This window comes from Pteropus medius, unplaced genomic scaffold (genome assembly GCF_902729225.1).
Source record: "Pteropus medius unplaced genomic scaffold, Ma_sr-lr_union100, whole genome shotgun sequence".
Taxonomy (NCBI): Eukaryota; Metazoa; Chordata; class Mammalia; order Chiroptera; family Pteropodidae; genus Pteropus; species Pteropus medius.
The window spans coordinates 6,880-33,950 of record NW_024345466.1 but is presented as its reverse complement, the minus strand read 5'-3'; the positions used below and the strand labels follow the sequence as shown (position 1 = coordinate 33,950).

The following is a 27,071-nucleotide window of genomic DNA, read 5'->3' as shown; positions in this document are numbered from 1 at the left end:
GTCTTTCTGAGGATAATGGAATTTTCAGCATTACTAATGCCTCTGACATGACAGTTCTCTTTTTCCTGGGAAAGAACACCAATTTTTAATATACTTCAGTATAGTAAATCTTTAATCTTTATTCTCTGATAATAGGCAGGTTGCTTGGTACCTTGAGCTGGGATGTACTGCTGTCCAACATTTGGGAAAACATAATTCTGGTTGCATTTTCCCTCCTAGACTATGTTTTACTGTTTGAATTCCTCTAAACACAACAGACTTCAATATGAACTTCTAAAAATTAATGTTCAGCTTTGCATATTGCTGGTGGGTATGTAAAATGGTGCAGCCACTGTGGAAGACAGTATTGCAGTTTCTCCAAAAGTTAAAACTAACGATCCAGCAACTTTACTTCTAAGTCTATTTCCAAAAGAACTGAAAACGGGGACTCAAATAGTTATTTGTACACCGATAGCAGCATTATTTTCAATAGCTAAAAGGTAGAAATAACCCAAATGTCCATTAACAGATGAATAAAGAAAATATAGTATATATACACATTGGAATATTATTCAGCCTTTTAAAAAAGAAGGAAATTCTGACACACACAACATGCATGACCCTTGAAAACATGCTGGGTGAAATAAGCCAGATACAAAAGGACAATAAATTTTGTCTGATTCCACTCACGTGGTACCTAGAATGGGAAAATTCATAGAGACAGGAGACAGAAGTTACCAGGAGCTGGGTGGAGGAGGGAGAGGCAGGAGTTAGTGTTTAATGGGTACAGTTTCAGTTTGGGATGACAAAAAGGTTCTTAAGTTAGATAGTGGTGATAGTGGTGATGCTTGCACAACCATGTGAGTGGACATATTGCCACTGAAGTGAATGTCATTTTATGTATATTTTACTTTGATTTTTTAATTTTGATTACTGATTTCATCTCCTTACTAATTACAGGTCTTTCGTCAGTCGTGGTAGATTTTGTGTTTCTAGGGATTTGTCCGTTTCATCTAGGTTATCCAAGTTGTCTACAGTTGTTCATAGTACTTCCTAATTTTTTATTTTTGTAGAATTGATAGTAATATCCCCACGTTTACTTTTGATTTTAGTTATTTGAGTCCTTTTTTTAAGACAATTTGGCTAAAGGCTTTTCAATTTTGTTTATCTTTTTGAAGAACCAACTTTGGGTTTTGTCAATTTTCTCTATTGTTTCTCCGTCACGTATTTTATTTACATCTGCCTTAAGCTTTATTATTTCCTTTTTTCTACTAGCTTTGGGTTTAGTTTGTTCTTCCTCTTCTAGGTCTTCGGATTGTAAGGTTGGATTGAAATCTTTCTTTTTTTCTTAATGTAACCATTTCTAGCTATAAATTTCCCTCTGAGCACTCCTTTTGCTGCATATCATAAGTTTTGGAATGTTGTGGTTTCATTTTTATTTATCTCTAAGTATTGTCTAATTTCCCTTGTGATTTCTTCTTTGACCCATTAGTTAAGAATGTATTGTTTAATTTCCACAAATTTGTGGATTTTTAAGTTTTCCTTCTGTTGATTTCTAACTTCCTTCATTGTGGTCTGAGAAGATACTTTGTATAATATCTATTTAAATCTACAGAAACTTAATTTGCGACCTAGTATGTGTTCTATCCTGGAAAATGTCCTATGTACACTTGAGAAAAATGTGTATCCTACTGTTATTGGGTGGAGTGTTTTGTATATGTGTTAGATATATTTGTTTATTGTGTTGTTCAAGTCTTCTATTACTTTTCTTGTGTCTGGTTGTTCTATCCATTATTGAGAGTGGGGTACTGAAGTATCCAACTATTATTGTAGAACTGTGTCTATTTCTTCCTTCAATTCTGTCAACTTTGCTTTGTATTTTGTGAAGGTCTGTTATTAGGTGTGTAAATGTTTATAACTGTTATATCTTGTTGCTATATTGCATGTTGCTTTTGTAAGTTTCCTAACCTTATTTCCTGGATTGGGAATCTTCTCTTCTCTCTGTAACATTTTTTTCTGTGTATTGAAGTGATCTGAAGAGTTTTAAAAAATACAACTTCCTGTATCCTCCAGAAATTGTACTTTAATTAATTAGTCAGTTGAACCATCATCAAAATGAAAAGACAACCTACTGAATGGGAGAAGATCTTTGCACAAGATACATCTGAAAAAGGGTTACTATCCAAAATACATAAAAAACTTATACAACACCAAAAAAACGCACAAACAATTCAATTAAAAAATGGGCAGAGGACCTGAATAGACATTTCCCCACAGAGGACATACAGATGGCCAACAGACAAAAATGGTACTCAACATCACTGATCAAGAAAATGCAAATTAAAACCACAATGAGATGTCACCACACAGCTTTCAGAATGGCTACCATCGATAAATAAATCAACAAACAAGTGCTGATGGGGAAAAAAGGGAACTTATACACTGTTAGTGGGATTGTAAATTAGTGTAGCCACTATGAAAAATAGTATGAAGATTCCCTTCAAAAATTAAAAATAGAGCTTCCGTATGATCCTACAATTCCACTTCTGGGTATTTATCCAAATAAAACAAAAACACTAATTCAAAGAGATATCTGTACTCCCATGTTCACTGCAGCATTAGCCAAGCTAGAGAAGCAACCTAGAAGCCCACCAATGGATAAAAAGATAAAGAAGAGGTGGTACATCCATATAATGGAATATTACTCAGCCATAAAAAAGAAATGAAATCTTGCCACTTGTGACAACATGGATGTACCTAGAACGTATTATAAGTGAAATAAGTCAGACAGAGAAAGACAAATACCATATGATAGCAGTTATATGTGGAACCTAAAAAAATAAATAAATAAATAGAAACAGAAAAAGACCCCTAGATATAGAGAACCAGGTGATGGTTTTTGCTGTTTGAAATTTTATTTCCTCTCTACTCTTCCTTCAGTAGATGTTCAGCTATTCAGATCCAGCTTTCAGTTTCTTACTTTCCACCATCTTCTAAAAATGAAACAAACTGTTTTGGGAATAATATCTGAAAAAGTGAAACACTTATTTCCTTTGTTCTGTCAGTTTTAATCTATTTTTCGGACGAGTGCTGTGCTAAAAGTCATCATCTGATGATCATTCTGGCTCACAAGAAATGCATTAATTCCAGAAACGCAGAAACTTCTTTTTGACATTTAATTAATTAATTAATTTCCAACAATGCAAGGTAGGTTTAATATATTTTTTTAATATTTTATTTATTTTTAAAAATTTTCCCCTTCCCACCAGGTGATGGTTTTACCACAGCAGAGGGCATGGTTGGGATGGGAATTAAAAGATCTCAGTTGAGTCTAATGGGCAAACAAGTGTGACAGTTATTGCCCAATGAATATTATAGTTATAATATGAATATATATTTATATTATATATATTTAATGTATAATTATAACATATAGATATAATATTGTATTATATATAAATAGTGTTCTATATAATATTGTATTATATAAATATAATACAATATGATATAAAATAGTTAAATCGTAATTACTTGTTTTGTTTCTCTTATTTCCTTTGTTCTGTCAGTTTTAGTCTATTTTTCGGACTTTCTTCAAATTTCTGCTGATCTCTTGACTATACATTCATACTAAAGAATGAGAATTGCAAACATGCATGCATGCACACAAGAATGAGAAACCAGAAAACTGACTGGAAGCTGATGGATAGGAAGGAACTTGGATATTTGCTTAAAGACTCTCAGTATCCATTAAGTCTTTTCTCTTGGTGGATCAGTTCTTCAAAAGAAGGCTCTTCCACTATTCTGCTTTGGAGGTATAAGCCTAGAAGAGGGCTGAGGGTCTTACTACTCATTCCTTATTTTATCCTCTTATTTTAAATACGGCTCCTTATTTCTGTCCTCATAGCTGCTTGATGTTCTTCTGTCCAGAGCCTCCTTGATTCAAAGGTGACTTTCTTCTGTTGGGGTAAGGAGGTGGGCAGCGCAGGTGGGAAAGTTTATCTTTCTACAAACTGTCAACCAATCTGCCTGTTTTCAGCCCCACCCTGCACATATGCCATCAGAAATATCTGGCACTTTTAATTCCTGATCCTTTTCATGGTTCTACAGTGTCAAATGGCTTACTTATCATTTTCTCTGTTCCTCTCCTCCACGGGCAAATTGCAAGCTTTTCCCCCAGTGACCACTTGGCCATCTTCCAGAATTGTGTTGCTATTTAGTCTGCAGTCATTGGCTTTCTTACTATCTGTCCTTGCTGGTTTATATCATTTTTTATTCCTATACTGTCACTTTAGTAAATAAGGTTAAAGGAAGGAATGAAGATGTACATACTTGTGTTTAATATTTGTTTATTTAGAAGTGTTGAGAACGTAGTATCAGGTGAGGTGAGGGACGCTTCGGGCTAGGGAAAGAGCCAGCATAAAGGTTTAGTTAGCTGACTTTATAGAACATAACTACCCTCAATAACAACAATCTACTATATTTATTAGTACTGAGTCTCAGCTCTAGCCATAGAAGTCAGTCTGATTGTGCCCTGAAAACTTAATGGAGAGTTTGAGTTCATATCACATTTGGCCTCTCTTTTTATCCTGTGAGTTAAATGTAAGCATTAATGGAATCCATTTGAGAGGAGAGCACCTGGTCCCACTATGGTGTCAGAGTAAGGCCTGAGCTCAAATGTTCCTTTCCTTCAATTTCAAGCATAATGGGAACATCATAGTTGGTTTAAGAGTCTGTAAGAAATGAATCCTCTTCTATCTATGCGTTTATCGTGTATATATTAGACTGACAGTGTACCATTTTAATGTAATGTTTCCCTGCAATCAATTCTTGCTCCACTTTCACCCCATATCAGTACTTAGCTTCATTATCCATTCAGTCCCTCAAGCTAAAATCCTGGGAGTCATCTTTAATCTCTTTCCTTCCATCCCCAACGTCCAACCTATCACCAGGTTTTGTTGGTTCTACCTGTACTGGTTAGTTATCTGTGGCCTCTCAGCCCCACTCCCTCCCTACTATACCGTGTTATCCTGCTGGATTTTCCAGATTCCCTTGCCATTTGTTAATTTCTGCCGATGGGAGGCACCAGCAAGATATGAGAAGGTGGGTGAAAGGAAGCAGTGGCCATGGCTCTCAGTGCTGTAGTAGTGGGGGTAAGGGTCTGCATAGAGCCTGTGTGGCACCTCCTCGGCCATGCAAGACCACCGTAGTACGTCTTCTGCTTCCTGCACCCGCAGTGGATGCCACGCCTTTAACCCTCCATTCCTTCAGCACCCTCCATTCTCCCTTTCATTTCTTTAGCCCTTCCAACCCTTTTGTAACCAATCTCCCATTATTAACTCCCTGTGTTAGGAGTAACTAGCATAGTTTCTGATTTCCTGACTAGAGCTTGGCTGCTATAATCTACAAAATATTCCCCAAATCTGCCCATGTCTACTACTACCACCATTCCCACCCTAATCCAAGGCACAATTATCTCTCACCTGGATTACTGCAATAGCTAGACTCCCTGGCAGGTCTGGAGCTAGACAGGCAGGTAGCCTGTACGGCAGGCAGCATTAGCTAGTGAGAAACTCCCAGAAAAATAAGTTCCAGGAGAACAATGACTCCTTCTACTGCCGACCTTGGAGGACTGGTATTTGATTTTATTTCAAAAAATTGAGTTTTGCTTAAACTGCTAATTACTTAAGGTCTGTTACTAGGCCAAGTTCCTTCTCTCTGCCTTATGCTCAATCTGCCTTTTCTCTTTCATACTATGGAACAGCAGGATAATCTGAAAGATAAGAGCATTTTACTTGTAAAATCTTTGCCAACTAATTTTAAGAAAGAAAACAATTCCATTGCTATCTCAAAAAGAACATTTTTTAAAACTTTCCTCCTAACCCAAGCATCTTGAGATCCCAGAAATTCCAATTCTTCTACCTCAAATCTCCGCAGTGGGTAGAATGCATAATTCCCATGGAAGGGAAATCTGAGACAAGCAGAAACTATTTAATGAAGATGTGCAGTACTTTCTGGCAGAGAAGGTAGTAGGACATGCACTGCCCCGGAGTCAAGGCAAGGATGCCAGGTGGCTGATAACCATCTCTCCTTCTCAGCTGGGGTAGAAAAGCCAGCTGAGCCTTGAAACAGAGTGACCTGGGAGGTGTCTCAGCTGAAGGTTAATGTCTCTGCATCTCCAGCTTGGGAGGTGGAGTTGGATGGAGGGGTGAATGCTTTCTTGCCTTCAGCTAGAGCTTTAAAATGCTGTGAGGAAAGAGGAGAGGGAACATGGATTATTTGGGATATGCTTGTTGCTACATTTCAGCAAGAACTAACGTCTTTACAACCCTTAAGTTCCAATTTTCTCCCAATCCTACTTCCAAAACAATTCCTTGGTGTTGTCTTTGAGAAACAGCTAAAAATCTGCCCCATCTCCTTCAAAAATGAACCCCTTTTTTTGCTTCCTTCCTGCTTCCATTCCTTAGGCCACTTGATTCTCCTATAGAATGAGTGTCCTCTGTAGATCCTCACCTAACCTCGTCTAAGGCTCACATCTCCTCTACTTCCCCTTCCTTTAAAAGCTCCCCCCCCCATCCCCCGCATGTTCTGCAGCTCTCTTATTATGGAGAAGGGTAATGGTAACTCCCAGCAGAGACATCCTCCATTGTCATGGATACAATCACAGCTGTCTCAGAATAGTAGAGACTGCAGCAATCTTCATTATAACTTAAGTCAATCTCTAGAGCTGGTCTTACCTGTGAGTTCTTGAATTCCAAGTAGAGGGAAAAGAGCAGGTGGAGGGACTGAATCCGACTCTTGTAGATAGGGATGTCTAGGATGGCTGAAATCAAAAACTCCCATGAGCAGAACCAAAGAAAAATCCAAGACTTATGGGGCATTTCTGCTTAGGAGAGCCAATCCCCTCCCAGATGAGATGTTACCATGGCTTTGGGAGTTAAATACCTGGCAAGTAGTCACATAAGCCCAAACACCACCCTCAACTGTTGGCAACAGCACAACTGGCTTAAAGTGAAGGCTGTAATTCAAGACACTACCCAGGGTGAACAAGCGTTTTCAAAAGCCCACAGTATGTTTATCCAGAGATAGAGAAAGGAAGGGGTGGAAGAGCTTACCGCAGATCATGTCAATGTACTCTGCTAGGCTGCAATCAATCTCTGCTGTGGGCAGGCTCACCTAGGAGGGGCATGGGATGGACCAAGGTCAAAAGGCTGAACTCTCTCTCAGAAGAAAAAGAGCTCTCAGTATAACACATATGTATTATCTGCTAAGTGGTGTTCCCTCAAAATCTATATGTTGAAGTTCTAACCCCTAGTACCTCAGAATGTGTCTGTATTTGGAGATACAGTCTTAAAGGAGATAATTAAGATAAAATGAAGTCATTAAGGTGGACCCTAATCCAGTATGACTGGTATCCTTATAAAAAAAGGAAATTAAGACACAGACAGACACATACATAGGGAAGACCATGTGAAGACAGAGGGAGAAGACGGCCAAGAAGAGAAGTTCTAGAAAAAATCAACTCTGCCAACAACTTGATCTCAGACTTCTAGTTTCTAGAAGTATGAGAAAATAAAATACATTTCTGTTGTTTAAGCCACCCACTCTGGAGTACACTTGTTATGGCAGCCCTAGCAAATAATATAACATGCTTTTTTTTCTATGATCAGTAAAATGGAATTGGCCATACTAATCAACTACTAAATTAGCAGATGACTTAACAGAACCTAAGGACTTTATAAGTAAAATGTACTGTTATTAAGTAAAATAAACTGCCATGCTGTCTTCCTGTGTTTTGTGAAAAAGAAATTGGTACCAGGTTATGTCCAAATATTAATAGATTCTTGGATACCAAAAAAAAAAAAATCCCAGAAAAATAGACATCTCAATATTACATCTCATCTTACAATATTACAAGTTATATTGTAAGTTTAAAAACCACTGGCTTCTTCAAAAAATTTTTGTTCTCTTTTTACAAAAATCGGAGTGTATGTAGTTCTGTAATTTCCTTTTTTCACTTCACAACATCATTGATATTTCCCTGTATCAGAGCAAAATAAAGCCAAATAATACTCCACTGTAAAAGCTTTTCACTGAATGGATATACTACAACCTATCTATTCAATTCTCTAATCAGGCATTTTCTCTCAGCTACAGCTTTAAAAGAGGTTGTTTTCAAATTCTTCGCTTTTAAAACAATTCCTCAATAAATACGTACAAGAAAATCTGTCTTCATGAGCTTATGTTTCAGTAAGGAGAAACAAAAAAACAAAACAAATAAGGTATACAGCATGTTAGACGGTAAGTATTATGGAGAAAAAGCCGGGAAAGAGGGAGGGGAACATGGGGGAGCTGGTGTAACAACTTTAAATATGATGGCCAGGAAGGCTGTTTATCCTCTTGCTCAGTGTTCTTTTCTAGATATGATTTGCTTGGATAGTAATATATATATTTAAGGTACTTTTCTAAGTCCATCACTTTTTTAACTTTGTGTATGGTAACTATCACATTTTATCACATTTTATGATTATTTAGTTTCTTATTGTGCTAAGAAACCCTAACCGTTCAAACAGTAGTAAATATTTCTCCTATTTTTAAAAATTGTACCTGTATACTTTTATTTTTTTTTATTTCTCTAAAAGTTATTCATTGCCCATTTAAAAAAGGAACATGCAGAAACAATTTTATGAGAGGAAAACCAAATTAGGATATACAAAAACTCAAGTTAGTTTTTTCTTAGCTGCCTTTTTTTTTCGCTTACAACTTTATTTTTTATTTTATTCTTTAATACTATTTTTATTTTTCCATTACAGTTGGCATACAATGTTAAATTAGTTTCAAGTGTACAACACGGTGATTTACACATTTATATAACTTACAAAGCGATCACCCTGACATAACTAGAACCCTCTGACACCATACATAATTATTAAAATATTACTGACTTACATTCCTTATGCTATACTTTACATCTCCATGACTATTTTGTAACTACCAATTTGTACTTCTTTTTTTTTCACCACCTTTATTAAAATATAATAGACAGTTGCTCATATTTACATTGTACAATTCAATGAGTTTGTTTCAATTACACATGGCATACAATAATATATTAGCTTCAGTTATACAGCATAGTGATTAGAGATCTATATAACTCATGAAGTGGTCACCCCATTAAATCAAGTACCCCTCTTCCCCTTACATATTTTTCAACATTGTTGACTATTTTCCTTATGCTACACTTTATCTCCATGACCATTTTGTATCTATCCATTTGTACTTCTTAATCTCTTTGCCCTTTTTCACCGTCCTCTAACACCCCTCCCGTCCAGTAGCCCTCAAAATATTCTCTGTATTTATGAGTTTGTTTCCAATTTTGATGTTACTGTTTTGTTCTTTAGAGTCCACATGTAATAAAATCAGGTGGCATTTGTCTTTCTCAATCTGATTTACTTCCTTCAGTGCAAAACTTCTAGGTCCATCAAGGCAATATCCTTTTACATTCTCTTCCTTTTAGTCTCTGTGTGTCTTTTAATCTAAAGTGAGTCTCTTGTAGGCAGCATATGTAGGGGTCTTGTTTTCTTATCCATTCAGCTTCCTTATCTTTTGGTTGGAACACTTAATTCTATCCCATTTGAGGTATTTGATAAATATGTAGTTATTACTATTCTCTATTCATGTTTTTGATACATGTTTTTTCTTCTTAAAGAAGTCCCTCTAACAATTCCTGTAATACTGGCTTGGTACTGATGAATTCCTTCAGCTTATTTTTGTCTGAGAAGCTCTTTATCTGTCCTTTGGCTCTAAATGATAGTTTTGCTGGATAAAGTATTCTTGGTTGTAGATCCTGAGTTTTCAATACTTTGAACATTTTGTGCCAAGTCCTTCTGCCTTGCAAAATTTCTTTTGAGAAATCAGCCAGTCTTATGGGTGCTGCCTTCTAGGTAACTAATTGCTTTTCTCTTGCTGCTTTTAAGATTCTCTTTGTATTTAACCTTTGGCATTTTAATTATGATGTGTCTTGGTGTGGGCCTCTTTGGACTCCTGGTTTTGCGGGGGACTCTCTGAGCTTCCTGGGTTTGTATATCTATTTCCTTCACCAGGTTAGGGAAGTTTTCAATCATTATTTCTTCGAATATATATTCAACTTCTTGTTCTCCCTCTTCAGGTACCCCTATGACATGGATGTTGTTACCCTTAATTTTGTCCCATAGGCTCCTTAAATTATTATTATATTCTTGGTTACTTTTTTTCTTGTTGTTCTGGTTGAGTGTCCTTGGCTTCTCCATCCCCTATATTTGTATTTTGATCCCCTTCTTCCTCCACTCTGTAGATTCCCTCTAATATACTCTTCATCTCAGATAATGTTGTCTTCATTTCTGACTGGTTCTTTTATAATTTCCATTTCCATTTTTGTTTTTGTTTTAGTCTCTTTGTTAAAGCTCTCACTGAGTTCATCTATACTTCTCTTAATTTCATCGAGCATCTTTATAACCAGTGTTTTGAACTCTGCATCGGTGAGATTGCTTGACTCCATTTTTCCTTGATCTATGTTCTGTTCTTTCACATGGTTTCTGCTTCTTTGTCTTCTCATTTTGGCTGCCTTTCTGTGTCTGTTTCTGTGTACTAAGCAAAGCTCCAAAGTCTCCCAGTCTTATGAGCGTGGCTTTGTGTAGTAGGTGTCCAGCAGCAGTCAGGAAAGGGGTTCAGCTGCAGGCCAAGTTTAGCCCCAGCCTGTGCCCCTCCAGTACCACCTGTTAAGATCCAGCAAGCAATACACAGAAGCTGTGTTTATAGTTGCCTCAAGAAGCCATGCTAGAAACTGAGATCCAGCTGCTACCAGTGTGAATCTTGGCGCTGCTCGGTAAGTGGACAGGACTCACTGAGGACACAACTGAATGTGGCCTGGGTGGGGCCAACAGTTTGGGGAGGTGCAATTTCAGGAAATCCTCTGGGCATAGTGACCTGTTATCCAGTTTGATGATGTCTCAGCTATGGCAGCATAGCCTCTGCACATTAGGAGAGGGGAAGACTCAACAGAGGAGCAATGCATTCTGCCAGCACTTCTACCAAGTGGAAAACCACATCTCCAGCCCTCAGTCCCACAAGTCAGTGTCCCCCTCTAAGACCCTGGTGACCCCCAAGCAGCTGACCCAGCAATGGTGCCCAGAGCGAGCAGGTCTGTCACTGTGAAAGTCCGGTTGCGTACATGGCTCCTTTGAGAGGCATTTGCAGCTGCCGGCTGCCGCTGCCATTGCCTCTGTCCCACTCAGCCACTGGGGACCGGGCAGCCTCGCATCTTTGCCCCCACCTATCTTCTACAGTTGCAGAGTGATTTCTTATTTATTTCCTAATTGTAGGGCTTCTGTTAATCTGGACCCCTAGGTGGCTCTGCTTGATGTTTGCTCCATGTTTCCATCTCAACTTTGATGTGGTCGCAAGAGGGGATGAGTGAAGCTTCTATCATCTATGCCGTTTCGCCTGGTATTCTCAATTTGGACCACTTAATCTATTCTCATTGGTCACCCACCCCACCCAAACCCTCTTCAATCTGGCAAACATCAAAATGTTCTCTGTATCTATGAGTTTGTTTTTGTCTTATTTATTCTGTTCTTTAAAGATTCCATATGTAAGTGAAATATATGGAATTTGTCTTTCTCTGTCTGACTTAACTCTACTCAACACAATACCCTCTAGGTCCATCCATGTTGTTTCAGATGGCAAGACTTTGTTTATGGCTGAGTCATATTCCATTGCATGTATGTACCACCTCTTTATCCATTCATCCATTCATGGATACCTACACTGCCTCCTTATCTTGGCTATTGTAAATAATGCCACTATGACCATATGGATGCACATGTCCCTTCAAAGTAGTACCTTGGGTTTCTTCAGATAAATATGCACAAGCAGAATTACTAAGTCTTTTGTCTCTTGTTATAGCCTTTGTTTTAAAATCTATTTTGTCTGCTATAAATATTGCTACCTCAGATATTTTTATTTCATTTCCATTTTCATGATTTTTTTTCCCCATCTCTTTACTTTCAGTCTGTGTGTGTCTTTCAATCTGAAGTGAATCTCTTGTAAACACCATTTGTAAGGGTCTTGTTTTCTTATCCATTCAGCCACCTTGTCTTTTAATTGGAGCACTTAATCCTTTTTCATTTGAAGTGATTGGTGATAAATAAGTAGTTATTGCCATTTTATTATTTATAGTTTTAAATCTTTGTTTTCTTTTTCCTTAAAGAAGTCTCGTTGACATTTCATGTAATACTGGTTTGGTGTTGATGACTCATTAGCTTTTTCTTGTCTGAGAAGCTCTTTATCTGTCTTTTGATCCTGAATGATAACTTTGCGGGGTAATCTTAGTTATAGGTCCTTGCTTTTCATCACTTTGAATATTTCTTGCCAATCTCTTCTGGCCTGCAAAGTCTCTTTTGAGATATCAGCTGACAGTCATATGAGAGCTCCCTTGTATATAACTAACTGCTTTTCTCTTGCTGCTTTTAAGGGTCTCTGCCTTTAACCTTTGGCATTTTAATTAAAATATGTCTTGGTGTGAGTCTCTTTGGGTTCATCCTGTTGGGGCTCTTTGGACTTCCTGGGCTTGTTTGTATATCTATTTCCTTTACCAAGGTAGAGAAGTTTTCCATCATTTCTTGCAATTCCTTGTGCTCTCTCTCCTTCTGGTACCCCTATGATGGAATGTTGGTTCATTTGATATTGTCCCAGAGGCCCCTTAAACTATCCTCACTTTTTAAATTCTTTTTTCTTGTTGCTATTCTGATTGGGTGTTTCTGCTACCATATCTACTAAATCACTGATTTGATCTTGTTTCATCTAATCTACTATTATTGTATTCTTCATTTCTAACTCATTCTTTTTTATGTTTTCTATCTCCATTTTTATGTTTTCTCTGTTGAAATTCTGAGTTCATCTACTTTTCCCCTAAGTTCATTGAGCATCCTTATAACCAGTGTTTTGAACTTTGCATCTGGTAGATTGCTTGTCTCCATTTTGTATAGCTCTTTTTCTGGAGTTTTGTTCTATTCTTTCATTTGGGACATGTTTGTTTGTCTCCCCATTATGGCTGCCTCCCTGTGTTTGTTTCTATGTATTAGGTAAGACTGCTGTGTCTCCCGCTCTTAGGAGAGGGGCCTTATGTAGCAGGTGTTCTTTCAGGCCCAGTGGTGCAGTCATTCCTCGTCACTTAAGCTAGGTGCTCCAGGTGTGTCCCTGTATGCGTTGTGTGTGCCCTCCTGTTATAGTTGAGATTTGATTGCTGTTTGCACATCAATGGGAGAGATTGACCCTTGGTCTGATTGGTTGTGAAGACTGGCCTGTGAGGGGTATCTCTACAGAACAAGATTCACGTAGCTGGCCTCTGATGGCTGCCCAGTCTGTCCTTTATGTATGTTGTCCTCAGATGCAGCCCCAGGTGGTGCTCCAGCTTGGTCAGAGGCTGGCCACCAGGCATGCTAGCTCCAGCGCCTCTTGGGAGGGGCCTTCCTGCAGGCCAGGTTCAGTGGCAGCCTGTATACTGCCTGGGGCCACCTATCAAGAATTATCAAGCAATCCACAGATGGCTACCAGGTGCTGGGTTTAGAAGTGCCTCGAGAGGGCAAGCCACAAACCAAGGCCAGCTGTCAGTAGTGCCAGGCTTTAGGTTGCTTGGAAAGAGGAACAGGGCATGCTGAGGCCAGATGCTGCTTGTTTGGGTTTTGTGAACCTCTGAGAGATTTTAGCAAAGTCTACAGAGTGAGCCAAGATAGGCCATTTGTATGGAAAAGCCACTAGAGGTGAAGATGAATTTTCCACTTAAATGGCTAACTTTGTAATCATCTCTTTGTTCTGCTTCTGTAGACATGCTTGCTGCATAGGCCATCACCCTCCCTTTTGCTTGTTCTGTCTAGATAACAGATGTATCCCCTTTGCTTGTTCGTGGATAAGCCCTATAAAAGTAAAGTCAGGGGAGTGTGGGGCCCAGATCTTCAGAGCGCTAGCTCTTCTGGGACCACTGGCATAATAAACCTGAGTTCTCCAACTCTCCGAGTAGTGCTTCGTTTCTTGCCGGTCTCATTTTTTCTGAAACATAGGCAGCTTGGGTGGGCCCTGCAAGTTGTGTGAGGCAAGATCTCAGGGAATCACCAGGGCAGGGCAACCAGTGTAAGCCAGGTTGATGGAGACTCATATATGGTGACACCTGCATCTGCACGCTCGGAAGAGGTAGGGCTCAACAAAGAAAGAATGGATTCTGCCAGCACTTTTGTCTGGAGGAAAGCTGTCCCTCCAGTCCTCGCCCTGGAACTAGACAATATAGTTCCTCCCAGTATATCCTTGGCACTCTTTAAGCAGCTGCTCCAGTGCTGGAGCTCAGATCAAGTGATTCCAATGGTGAGTAAGTCCATGCACGGCCCGCTTAAGAGGAATGTCTGTGACTTCAGATGCCCTCCATCTAACTCAGCCACAATCTCTATTGGTGTTCACAACTAGAGGTTGTGGGGATTTCTCACAGTTAAAATCCTAAATGAAATGGCATTACACTTACACAATTTGTAATAACACCAAACCCTGGGCTTGGGAGCCCAGTATGGGGCCAGGACCCCTCGCACCTCCAGGGGGACCTCTGCAGCTGAGATATCCCTCCCGATTCTCAACCACCATGGCCAGGTATGAGGACCAGCCCATCCTGCATCTCCATCTCTCCTACCAGTCTCAAGGTGGCCCCAATTGTAGGAGTTCTGTTCAGCTAGCCTTCAGGCGACTATAGTGATGGTGGTTCTGTAGTTTAGTTGTAATTTTGATGTGGTCGTGAGAGGAGGCAAGCACAACATTAACCTAAGCTGCCATCTTGTACAGAACTCCAAATAGAACTAGGTAGCTTTATTTCACATTAACTCTTTAATTCATTTGAAATTCACACATTCATATGGTTGTGGCATAGACCTAATTTAAATTTTTTCAAATGTCTAGTTAATTATCTCATCATAACCCAATCATTTAAAATACTACCTTTCTTACAGATCAAATCCCACATATGTATGGGTTCACTTTTGTATTGTTATGTGCTGCTGATCTATTTCTATTTCTAGTCCTATACTAATATATTACTGTTTTATTTACTATGATTTTAAAATGTGTTTCTTATGTCTGATAGGGCATATCTTCCATTATTTTCTCTGAAAATTTTCATGATTAGTCTTAAAAATTGATTCAGATAAACTTTATTACCAAATTTTTAATTTCTAAAAATAAAAGGCAGTTAAAATCCTAAATGAAATGGCATTACACTTACACAATAACTGGGGAGGATTAATGGTACTAAGAGATCGAATGCTCCCACCTAGAAACATGGCTTGACTCCTCATTCACTAAGATCTTGTGTTTACCCTTCATTAAAGTTTTCTAATTTGTTTTCAAAAGAAATCTTACCAATTCATTATTAAAATTATTATTTTTTTAATGTGGGGTAATTATGAATGGGACAGCGGCTTCTTAGACTAGCATAAATCTCTCTGTGGAAAAGATGGAGTCCAAAGTAATAATATAGGAAGTATACATGTTCACTAAAATCATTAGTTAGAATGTTCATAGAAATATTATAGTAATATTACATAGGAATTTGTAATAACACCAAACTGGAACCCAAATGGCTACCATAGAATGGATAAACAGTCACATATTCAAACAATGGAACACCATACAGTAATGAGAACAAATGTACAACCACAATGTACGAAACAATATGGATAAATATCCAGATGGATGAACAATATCGATAAGCAAAAGAAAGAAGACACAAAAGAGTACAATTACATTTCGATAAAATACAAAATAGGCAAACCTAATCTATGATGTTAGAAATAGGGATGGGGGATATGTTGGGAGGTGGGAGCATGCAGAGGCGTCTAGGATGCAAGTTATGTTCTGTTTTTTGATCTAATGTGTTGATTTACACAGACGTGTTCGCCTGGGGAAAATTAATCAATATGTATACATTTATGATTATATATTATACTTCAATTAATAAGTTAATAATGATAATAATATAGAAAGAGAAAACACTGGGCCTTAGAGGAAATGCCATACTTACTTAGCTTCTGCTACAGTCCACTCACCTTTCCCAAAAGCTCCTCAAACTCTGGGGACCATTCCTGCATCAGTGTGTCAATATCAGGCATGGGCCTAAAAATATAGAGTAAATATAAACAAAAAATATGGGCAAGTAACATCAGCAACCTCTACATCAGGATATTTGGGATGAAAGACAGATCTCAGTCTGACACATCAGGATTTCAGAAGAACACAGACAGCAGAGCGAACTTATCCAGGGTCTGGCTAAGTAATAGCAGAGAAATTATAATCTTTATGTCTATAATCTTAGCCAGTAGCTGCCGGGATCCACAGGACCTCAGGTTGATCAAGTATGTCTCTAGCCTTTGGGCAGAAGCAATGGGTTCACAGGTCATGAAGGTTACCATGGGTTACTGTGGTGAAGAATGTGGTTATTTTTTACCTGGTATAGTGCACAGTCGCAGGGGGCTTAGAACGATGTAACTCAGAGATGCTCTCAATCCATGTGTCAATGGCTTTTGGATTCTTTTCTGCATCTTCCAGGCTCTTTACTTTCATATGTTGCTAGAAAAACAAGGGGAAAGCCTGGCTGATAGCACTGAAGTAGCTCTCTTATTTCTACAGAGACTCATCATATGCTGCTATTTCATATACAAGGTAGTTGACGAAAAGGGAAGCTTGACAGCAGCCAAATGAAGATTATAGGAAATCCTGATAAAATTTTCCAGAGCCATGGGAAAGGGGCAGATCAATAGTACAGAACTGACCACAATGAGATACCATTTCATACCTACTAGGATGGCTAGAATTAAAAAGACAATAATAAGTGCTGATGAGGATTCGGAGAAATTAAAACTCTCATTCAGTCACCAGTGGGATTGTAAATGATTCAGCCACTTGAGAAAACAGTTTGGCAGTTCCTCAAAATGTTAAACTGTTACCACATAGCTCAGCAATTCCACTCCTACATATATATCCAAGAGAAATAACAATATATGTCCATGCAAAAATTTGTACATGTTCATGGCAGCATAACTAATAAAAGCAGAAACAAATGGTGACTGGATAAACAAAATGTGGTGTATCCATACAGTGGAATATTATTCACCTACAAAAAAGAAGTGAAGTAGTTAACAGGGTCTAGGAGCGGGGGGAATGAGGAATGACTACTAATGGATATGGGGTTTCTTTTTGGAATGATGAAAATGTTCTTAGATGGTGATGGTTGCACAACTCTGTGAATATACTAAAAAATCACTGAATTGTAAAATTTAGTTTTTTTAATTGTTTTATTTGGGAAAAGTGCTTCTTACAAAAGGGTAGCTGCAAAATACAGAGAGCTCTGTAACAATTACTTGTTTCTTGTTTTCTCTTAAAGTGAAAGAATGGGTGAGATCTAAAGAATCAAAGCAGTAGATGGACAACTTAGGAGCAACTCCAAGTTATTTTCAGGATATAGAGCAATGAAATGCAAAGCTAAAACTTCCGATTAAAGAATTCTTCTAATAACTTATTTCATTTTAGTCACACTTTAGTGGGAAAAAGTGACTTATTACTGCAAACCAATGACTCCACTACAAGAAACACCTTAAAACATAGTTTTGAACCATATCCGTCTACCTGCAAAGCTCAGGAATGGAATGAGGCAAATATCCACAAAAACAAACATGAAAACCCAACAGCAAAACCCGTCAAACAAGGACAAAGGTTTGTCAAAAAGTTCCTGGACTGGAAAGTCTGGGAGATCATTAAATATCAAATAAAACCATGTGTATCCAAGTACTAGCTTGTGTTAATATAGGGATAACAAGATAGTTTTAACCTCCATGGCTAAGCCCATTTCTCTTATTTATAAAGACAAAGCTAGACTAGCACTGTTCCATTACCAGCTACCAACATAATGCTTTGTCCTGTAAGATCTATTTGCCACACTAGGCTGAAACCAATAAACCAAGGTTTTACACTAAGGCTAAGAACACTGCATCTATGCAAGGATGAGAAGCTTATCAAACACACTCACAACATGCCAAGTCTAACAGCCCTTGAAATTCAGCTTTCAACTCTGCATTTCTTTTATGCCACTGTATCTTTTATATACGTTCTTTCACAATTTTCCTTTCACACTAAACAGTGTAACCACATTCACACCTGGTTTACCCAGTAGTATTACTTGTGTGCAATTAAACAGAGACCAAAACCACAGAATGAGAGCACAGGATGGGGATTACAGGGTATTCACCCCTTAAGTCTATAGCAGAAGGCTACTTACCACAGTTAAAAGAGCAAATTTTATGGTAGGTAAATTATATCTTAATAAAATTATTATTTAAAAGATCAGGCTGTCCTGAAACCAAAGCCACCCCTTTTAATAGGCAGTAAGTCAACTGTGCAAATACCAGCAAGGCCCTTGCTCTGGCCCTCTCCAGCTAGTGTCTTACTGTGACGCTGTGCTGTTTGGAATTCTCTGTTAACCAGAGTGAAAGCACTGTAGGGTCTGACTGCTTGGTAGAAGGTTCGTCCAATACCAACAGGCCAAGGTTGTCAGGCTTTCCATCAGGACGTGGGACCTGGTTAGGAGAAAAGTAAGAAAACAGAAAAAAAACGACAGGGACATAAAAAAGCCACATATGTTGTTTCCAATGAGCTGAAGAGGAAGAACTCTTCTGGTTCATCATTATTAATAGTATTAATACTGTACTTAAATCCTATTTACAAAAACATATGTGATCTATGGGACCGTAAATATAAAGCTGAAGTCATGGATAATTAGGAGGCAGATATATGACAAATTTTTAACCTATAATGATATAATCAAGTATTACCTAATAGCAATGAATATAATATGGAGTAGAGAACAAGGTTAAGGACTCTAATGAAATGAAGAATATATATCAAGTTAGCCAACGCTAGTCAAGGTAATGAGTGGAACTGCTTGAGTAACAGAAGGGTCAGAAGAAAACATCTAAGGAGTCATTTTTAGGATATTCTGACTGTACCTTTAAGAATGCATCAATATCCCCAACAGCTGGGATAAAATCAGGAATAAAAGGTTTCAGTTTGTGGTCCAGGTCAATCAACTGAGGTGTATACCTAGGAGATATTGCCAAGGGAAAGTGGAGACAGAGAAATTTACTTTAAAATCTAAGGAGAATGGCCCTGTTTTGGACTAGAGGTAGGAAAGGGCAAGGTAGGGCCTGGGGCTTATGGTGGGAAGTCCTAACACTTACCGACTGATATACTGGAAGAGTTCCTTAATCTCGGCAGAAACTGGCAAATGCTCATAATCTGCAGGATCATAGGCCCTAGGGAAAGAAAAATGTGACTCCGAGTGGCCAGAGAAGAGTGGCTGTCACTGAACCCTGCTTCAGCCTGTGTGTTACTCTGACCACAGGGCATGTGACTCTGTTACCTAGTTTCTGCCTTTCCTGCGTGGTTTGCAAGGTAACTTCGAAATTTATTATAATTAACTCTCAGTTATCTCTGACAATAAAGAACAGTGCTGCAGAAAATCGAAAACATAATTCTTGCATTTTTAGAACGTAGCAGAAATTGTTTTCCCTTTTTTTGAATGACAGGGATGAAGAGAAAAGATGTAATGAGGTTTTAATTTATGGCATTAAAACGGTCTGCCTCAAGGAAAACAGGAATTTTCACAATGATGTTTTCTGGTGTTATTTATAAAAGTAAAAAGTTAGAAACAAAATATCCAACACCTGAGTAATGGTTAGATATGTCAAGTTGAATATTATATAGTTAGTAAAAAAATACTTGTAGTGATACATGAAATGCATACAGTAAAAAAGGGCACATCAATTATAATTAAGTAAAATGTAATGAACATTGGCAGAGTGTATATAAGTGACTTGGAAAGTTATTAATAAGGTTGTTCTAGGGAGAGTTGTTTAACAAAGAATGAAACAGATTAATGATTGAAAGTTTACATTTCCCCTGATTATAATTTATGGAAGCATGATATGATCATAAAGTAAATAGGGAAGCATGAAAAGTCAGTCTGGTATTCAACATTTGCCTAATTTACTTAGTGTCTACCAATTGGTGGATAATCCAAAAGTGCTATTTTTATTTTTATTAGTTTATTTAATAAATGATGAATGTATAGATACAAAATAAAGGGTACAAAATGTATATACTAAAAAGTCATGTCTCCCGTCCATCTGTCCCCTTGCCACCAAGTTCCCCTCCCCAAAATAATCACTATTATTATTTTCTAGTGTATCCTAGAAATGGTCTATGAAATATCTGCTTTATACACATGGGAGCAAAGCATAAATTCTTCCATACCTTTTAAAAATTTAACATTTATCTTTTGGAGATTGTTCTTTACCAGTGCAGAGTGCTGCCTCATATTTTTCAATGGCTAGATAGAATTCTGATTGGCTACACCATCATTTATTTAACTAGTAATTGTATTTTAAATGGAGGTGCCTTAGAATACACTTTGATTAAAACCTATAGGGGTGAGACATGATTAATCTAACACCAGGGCCCAGAACAGGGTGAGGAGAATTTTTACTTAAGCGTCATTCAGGAACATTTTGTCTCAATGTGGGTCTCCTGAAGCGCCCTTTCTCTGCTTGTCCAAAAAGAATATGAGCTTAAAATAGAAATACTTAGATTTTAAAGTAAATGCATATATATTTTCCTTGCTAAATAGAAATGCTTTGATATGTATATAAATTTATTTTCTTTTTCCCAGAATGTGAACTCCCTGAAGTCGGAGGCCATCTTTTAGATTTACTCAGAAAATCCTTGTGAAATCCCTGAGCCCACAAATGTTCCAGGTAGTACAAGTGACATCATAGGATTCAATGAGGCAGTGGGACCAGAAAAGAATGAAAACTCATTACGCTGGTTTCTGAGACATCTGAAAATCCTAAATAGAGGTGATCAAAAGAGATGCTGGGATTTCACTTTTAACAGCTCTCTTCCCTGTCCAGTGTTTTGAAGGTGCTTTCCTTCTTGTCAGGGGGGCTTTCCTCACCCTTCCAGAGGGGCTCCATGCGCTTCATCATCATCTTCATCAGAATCAGTTTCAGATGAGTCATCATCGTCATCATCATCATCGTCATCATCATCGTCATCGTCATCATCATCATTTTCGCTAAAGCCCCTTTGAGGTGTTAGCTGTGAGTTCTTCTTTTTCTCCTCCGATAGGGCAGGATAGGCACAGAAAGGTCCATATAAAGAGAAATTTAGTATATCTATGCCCAATACTCTCCTAGTGCTCTAACCAATACCCTCTCACCTGGTACCACATCACCAGAAAGAGAAGGTAGCACTCCCCCGGAGGGCCTCGAGAACCTATTTCTGCTTCTGATTAGCTATATACCGCGTCCCCATTTTCTATAACTATATTCTATTTCTCGACTTGATATAAATTTTATCCAATATGCACCTATTTTACCTATTACTTAGGAGATCCTGAGAACTCTGCATAAACTATCCAGTTGGCTTCAACTCTAAAACTGAGGGACTTTTGGAGAAAGGCAACTCTAAATAGTTATTTTGGGATGAAATATGGGAAGATGAAGTAGGGAAGACAAGCTTTAGGGGATCTTAATACTCACAAAGATCACATGGAGGAAATCTAGTTTCGAATTTGCAAGACTGCCTAGAGTAAGCTACTTGTTCATAATTAGCTCCATACCTGAATTCTAACCAGCACTTCCAGAGACTATGGGTTTTCTATTTCCATTCTTTTCAGTGAGTATCTGACCAATTCATATTTCCCTTTCTCCATAGGTTTTTAAATGCAATGAGTACACATTATATCCCAAGATAAGAGAGTCTTCTATTATTAGCATTACAACCTACCTTTCTGAGCTTCTGATTCTCTATGTACCATCCCACCCTCTCAAGTCCATGAGGAGTCTGGTGACGCTTGGGACTTGCAGGAGCAGTTGGGACGGGGTCCATATCTTTGCTTCTGTGGCCTGGAGCCTGTGGCATGCCCTCACTTAGGACCTAAGGGATGACCAATTGACCCCCTTTAAAGATAGGTTTTGATGGCTTAGTTTCCATATGCCATATAGCTTAGATTGAGGTTAACAGATAATTGATTCTAGTTTTTAAAATTATTTAACATTTCTTTTACAGTAAAGCAGCTATTGGCACATAAAATTGTAACACACTGCAGGACATCGAACATTGCTTTCGGTCACATTTTCCTCTAAGCATAACACAAATTTATTATACCTAGTAAAAATTATATTTTAACTAATCTGTAATATGTGTGACATATGACATACAGTTGCAGAATTTATTCAGTAACTAAGCCTTATTGGTATACAATTGATAAAAATCTTCTATAGTGTTCTTCCCTAATTCAAAACCTGCCAAAATTACCCTCATTCACATGGAAGTTTGACAAAGGGATGTTTTTAAGAATATTGTCAATTTAAAGATTATTCAAAAATGGATTCTTTCTGCTGATTCTGGGTGCATACTAAATTAGAAACATAAATGAGCCTTGAATATTGACCACATCATGATGAAGACTAGAAAAATTTAGGAATAATATACAAAATCAAGAGATCAATTTAGGAAAATTGTTTACTTTTCTTTTGTCTGCTCCTTCAAAGTTGTGCTTTGCAAAATCCCTGATCTAAAGACAGAGGACTTTATATACTACAGACAAATGCCTAAAAATTTACTTTGTGGGTTAGACGTTAAAACAGCACAGTAGTCGTAAAGTGAGGCTACCTTAGGCTTTTCATGACAGTCTGCATTACTACAGCTTTCTGCATTACTTTAAATATCCTTCTTCACCTGAGTTTTCAAAACTTGTTAGTGAAGGATAACTAATAACATTGGACGATGTGCTAAGGCTGAACACAATGGCTGCTAAGCAGAGCACATGTGCAACTTCAAGTTCCTGTCTGGCTAGAACTATAGGCATCTTTCCATCTTTCCTTCAGAAATAGGGTGATTGTCTAGGTTCACAGAATAACAATAAAGTGAAATCTGGGTCTTAAGACTTCAAAATTAAAGTCTCTTTCACAAAATATTTGGCAGTACCATAAGTGCTGACAATGAACAAATGCCTAAACAACAATTCCAGACTTGCTTTATTATGAGACTTACCTGGAGCGCTTGCCAAAAATATAAATTCCCAAGCTTTTACCTCCAAGGCTCTGATTCAGTAGTTCTAGGTGGGGGCTAGGAATCTTCATTTTTAAAAATTAAGTACCCCCCAGTTAATTTTTATGACCAGTAAAATTTGCAAAACACTGGCCTACATTGTAGGGAATTCCTCACCAAAAAGTCGGCTGTAATAGTGGGCTTTATTCCTGAAGGAACAATCAAAATCTTAAGGCTCTTTCTTCCTGATTGTCCTCCATGAGCTCAAAGGCACCCGACCCCTGGAGGTGAGTATTCAAGAAGTGTTTACTACTGAACTGGTGTCATCTCAAAATAACTACTAAAAAAATCAAAGCAGAAATTCCACAAGAAGCTGTGGGTTATACTACACCTTATTATTTTCCTCTTCATATTCATCACTGCTGTTATCAGCCATAGTCTCGTTAGGAGGATGGGCAGAATGAGGAAGTCCTTAGAAGAAAAGTTTTCCCTTTAGGTTATTGTTAAAATGATTTTTAAAGACAAATACCACTGACTCATAGAATCAATCTATTTACACATATTAGTTTATATTTTATGCTCTGTTTGTGGAACAGGGTTTATAATGAATACATGGCTCTGTCAATTCAATTCAACATATGTTTACTAAGCATTACTATACTTAAGGTATTTGGTTGGACATTATATTAATTGATTATCTGCCATTACATAAATAGCATAAAATCATCCCTTAGTTTATGCAATGGTAAAATGAGGTTAGTAATTAGTAAAGTGAAAAAGAGTGCTGGATTTATAGTCAGAAGGCTGAGTTTGAAAAACAACTGTACCACTTGGACATAATGACTTAACCTCTTTGAGTCTCAGTATTTCCACCTCTAAATGAGTTCAGTAATATTTCTCACTCAGGACTGTTGTAAGGATCAAATAAAAAAAAACCTTAGATGGAGGGAACTGACCCAGCTCCTGACAAATTATAGTCACATATATAAGTCTGAATCAGTGCCCATAAGATAACAGCAATAAAAATATTCTGAACAATTAACTAGAAATATTCCAAAAGCATAACCAGAGGTAGGATATTAATTGGCATGATTTCTAAATCAAATAAATGCCAATTAAACCCCATTTTTCGGCCTACTAAATTGCCCAAACTGAAAACAAATTATCATGTCCACAGTTGGCAAGATTAAAAACATGCTCGACTCAAAAACCTGGGTGTCCAGGCATGCGCGTGCACGCACACACACACACACGTGTGTGTGTGTGTGTGTGTATACATACCCACATATATATAAAATACATACACATATACATACATATATATACATATATATATCCCTCTCCCTCTCCCCTCTCCCCTCTCCCCTTTCCCTCTCCCTCTCTCTCCCCAAAAGATTGAAAGCAAGGGGTCAAACAGATACTTGGACACCAATGTTCATAGTAGCATATTCACAACCGCCAAGAGGTGGAAATACCCAAGTGTCTATCAACAGATGAATGGATAAACAAAATGTGGTTGGTTATACATACAATGGAATACTATTTAGCCAAGAAAAGAAAGAAAAATCTAACACGTGCTACAGAATAGATGAACTTTGAAAACCTTATGCTAAATAAAATAAGCCAGATACAAAAGGGCAAATATTGTATGATTCCACTTATGCAATACCTAGAATAGGTAAATTTATAGAGACAAAGTAGAATAGCATAGCATAGAATAGAACAGAACAGAATAGAATATGGGCTGGGGGGTAGAGAGGGATGAGGAATTAATGGGTACAGTTTCTGTTGAGGAGGATGAAAAAGTTCTGGAAATAGTAGAGATAGTTACACAATGATATGAATTTATTTAATGTCACTCAATTGTACACTTAAAAAAGTAAATTTTATGTTAAGTATATTTACAACAAACAAACCTGGACGTCATCCTTGATTCCTAACTCTATAGCCATATCCAACCTATGAGCAAGTCTTAGTGATTCTTCTCTCTAGTCTCAACTTCCCTACCACATCCAAGCCACTATCACCTCAGCTCACCCATTGCAAGTCCTTCCAACTGGTTCCCTTTCATCTTTGCACCTTTCAGTTCATTCCACAAGTAACAGCAGCACAGCCATTAAAGCTCTGCTTGTTATGCTTCCTGCCTTCCTCTGCCTGCCTACCTCCTGCCTGCCTACTCTGATATCACCCCCTCCTATCATATACTAGTCTCTTTCAAGTCCTCAAACTAATCCAACTTCTTTCTGGCCTTAGGGCCTCTCTACATTTCACTTGCTATTCCCTTTTACTGTTCTACTTTTCCTCTATGTCCGGATCCTTCTCATCTTTCAATCTCAGATGTCACCTCCTTAGTCTTCCCTGACCACTCTACCAAAAGTAGATCCCACTCCTCACCATCATTCTTCATAACGTCAAACTCTTGGCCTGTATCAATGCACTTACCACATTTGTAATTATGTCTGTCTATTCATCTGTCATCTATCTCCCATGATTACCACCATCAGGATGGCAGGATCGATATCTCTTTTAATACTGTACACATAGTGCCAAGCATAAGGCTGACACATAGTGTGCATTCAAAAGCATTTTCAAAACTGAGCAGAACAGTTTTGATAAGTTAAAAAAAAAAAAATGAACCCCTGGCAGATTGTGAGCAGAGCAGTATCATGAAGTGTTTTAGGAAACACCTATCAAGAAAGAGGAAGATCCTGCAACCTGAGTAGCTGTGTTTTCTTCCCCCTTAACTAGTTAGAAAACAGAAACTATAGCAAGTGAAGTAACTTGACTCTGAAAGCCAACATTTGCTATTACAATCATGAATCCATCCTGACCTTTTTTCTGAGAACCATTTTTCTGCTTTCCTCTTCATTTCTCTTACCTCTGTGTCTTGGGGTTGGAGTATAAATGCTTGCAATCTCTTCAGGGTCGTTAACCTCTAGACGCTCATCGTATGTCTGGTTTTCAACAATCTTGGTCTAAGCAAAAGGACATAACATTACATAGCTCATATCACAGGACATTAAGCACTCTGTGGAGAGGTGCGATTCCAAACCAGCATTGGTCCTCTTCCTCACCCAAAAGACCAGTTTTACATGAAAACTTCTCTCCCATTCAAACTTCCCTTTAAGGCTTCTTGGCCCGAGGTCAAGCAGTTACATCATTTTGCTGCAGCCCTTATTTAGGAACTGTTGACAGACTCGCTGAGGAAGGAGGGAAGGGAATCATGGAGGGAAACAACAGCTAACTTCTGCACCAGCGCCCCAAAGCTGTTAACGTACACGCGCGCCAGCAGAACAGTATTCGTCTGTAGATGGCGTCTCTCTCCTTAGGTTCCCTCAGTTTTCCCAAGGTTGTTGGGGTTTCTCAGGGAAGGCTGTAAAGGCTCTAGAAAGAGTTCTGTCTCTGGGGTTACCACGTTTACAGAAGAGAGGGTAAACTCCAGTCTCTCAGTCTCATCCAATAATCCCGAAAGCATCACCCCCATCTCCACCTCCGCCCCCGTCTTGCAGGTCGGATTCCTCTTAAGTTTCTTGGGAAGTTAAAAAAGCAGGATGGTTGGTGGCAGCGTGAAGGAAAGGGAGAAGGAACAGTTGTCATGGAAGTGAGAAGAGATTGGAGGGGGGGATGGAAAGGAGGGAAGGGGAGTCCCCTTAAATTCTCCTTGGGAGGCAGAAAGGAAGTTCTCTTTCTGCTATGTTGAGTGCGAATTACCTGCAGCCCCTCTGAATCCGTCTCCTCTGTATGGAAAGAACCCCAGCCTAGGGCTGGGGTCTCACTCCAATTTCAGGTCAGGTCACTTTAGAGATTCTACTTGGAGTAACTGACTGTTTTCAGTTGCTAGGTAAAAATAAATAAAATTTTAAAATCGCGAGATTTCCTTTCACTCTCGTGAGACCTTCTCCACTCATTCGCGCGTTACG

At 38.3% G+C, this 27,071-nt stretch overlaps 1 protein-coding gene across 1 annotated transcript; it reads right to left on the bottom strand.

Annotated features, from left to right (window-relative positions):
• Nucleotides 1-4,308: 4,308 nt before the first annotated feature.
• Nucleotides 4,309-27,070, bottom strand: LOC120611048 (intraflagellar transport protein 46 homolog). The gene is made up of 13 exons (XM_039873348.1): nt 26,863-27,070; nt 26,030-26,126; nt 23,543-23,622; nt 21,886-22,035; nt 21,053-21,216; nt 19,278-19,352; nt 19,047-19,140; nt 18,489-18,617; nt 16,493-16,614; nt 16,095-16,161; nt 7,092-7,152; nt 6,714-6,799; nt 4,309-6,222 (listed from the first exon to the last, which is right to left on the bottom strand). Exons 3-13 carry the CDS (start codon nt 23,585-23,587, stop codon nt 6,127-6,129), a joined length of 1,089 nt encoding a protein of 362 aa, XP_039729282.1. The 5' UTR covers nt 23,588-23,622; nt 26,030-26,126; nt 26,863-27,070; the 3' UTR covers nt 4,309-6,126.
• Nucleotide 27,071: the final 1 nt, after the last annotated feature.

What these genes read in the sequence shown, in the direction of transcription:
- LOC120611048 (XM_039873348.1), bottom strand. Translation starts at nt 23,587, where the DNA reads ATGGCTGATAACAGCAGTGATGAATATGAAGAGGAAAATAATAAG. An exon ending in AGAATCAGAAGCTCAGAAAG is followed by an intron (nt 21,217 to 21,885) that starts GTAGGTTGTAAT and finishes GCCCTATCGGAG; the next exon opens with GAGAAAAAGAAGAACTCACA. An exon ending in GCGACTGTGCACTATACCAG is followed by an intron (nt 16,162 to 16,492) that starts GTAAAAAATAAC and finishes CTATATTTTTAG; the next exon opens with GCCCATGCCTGATATTGACA.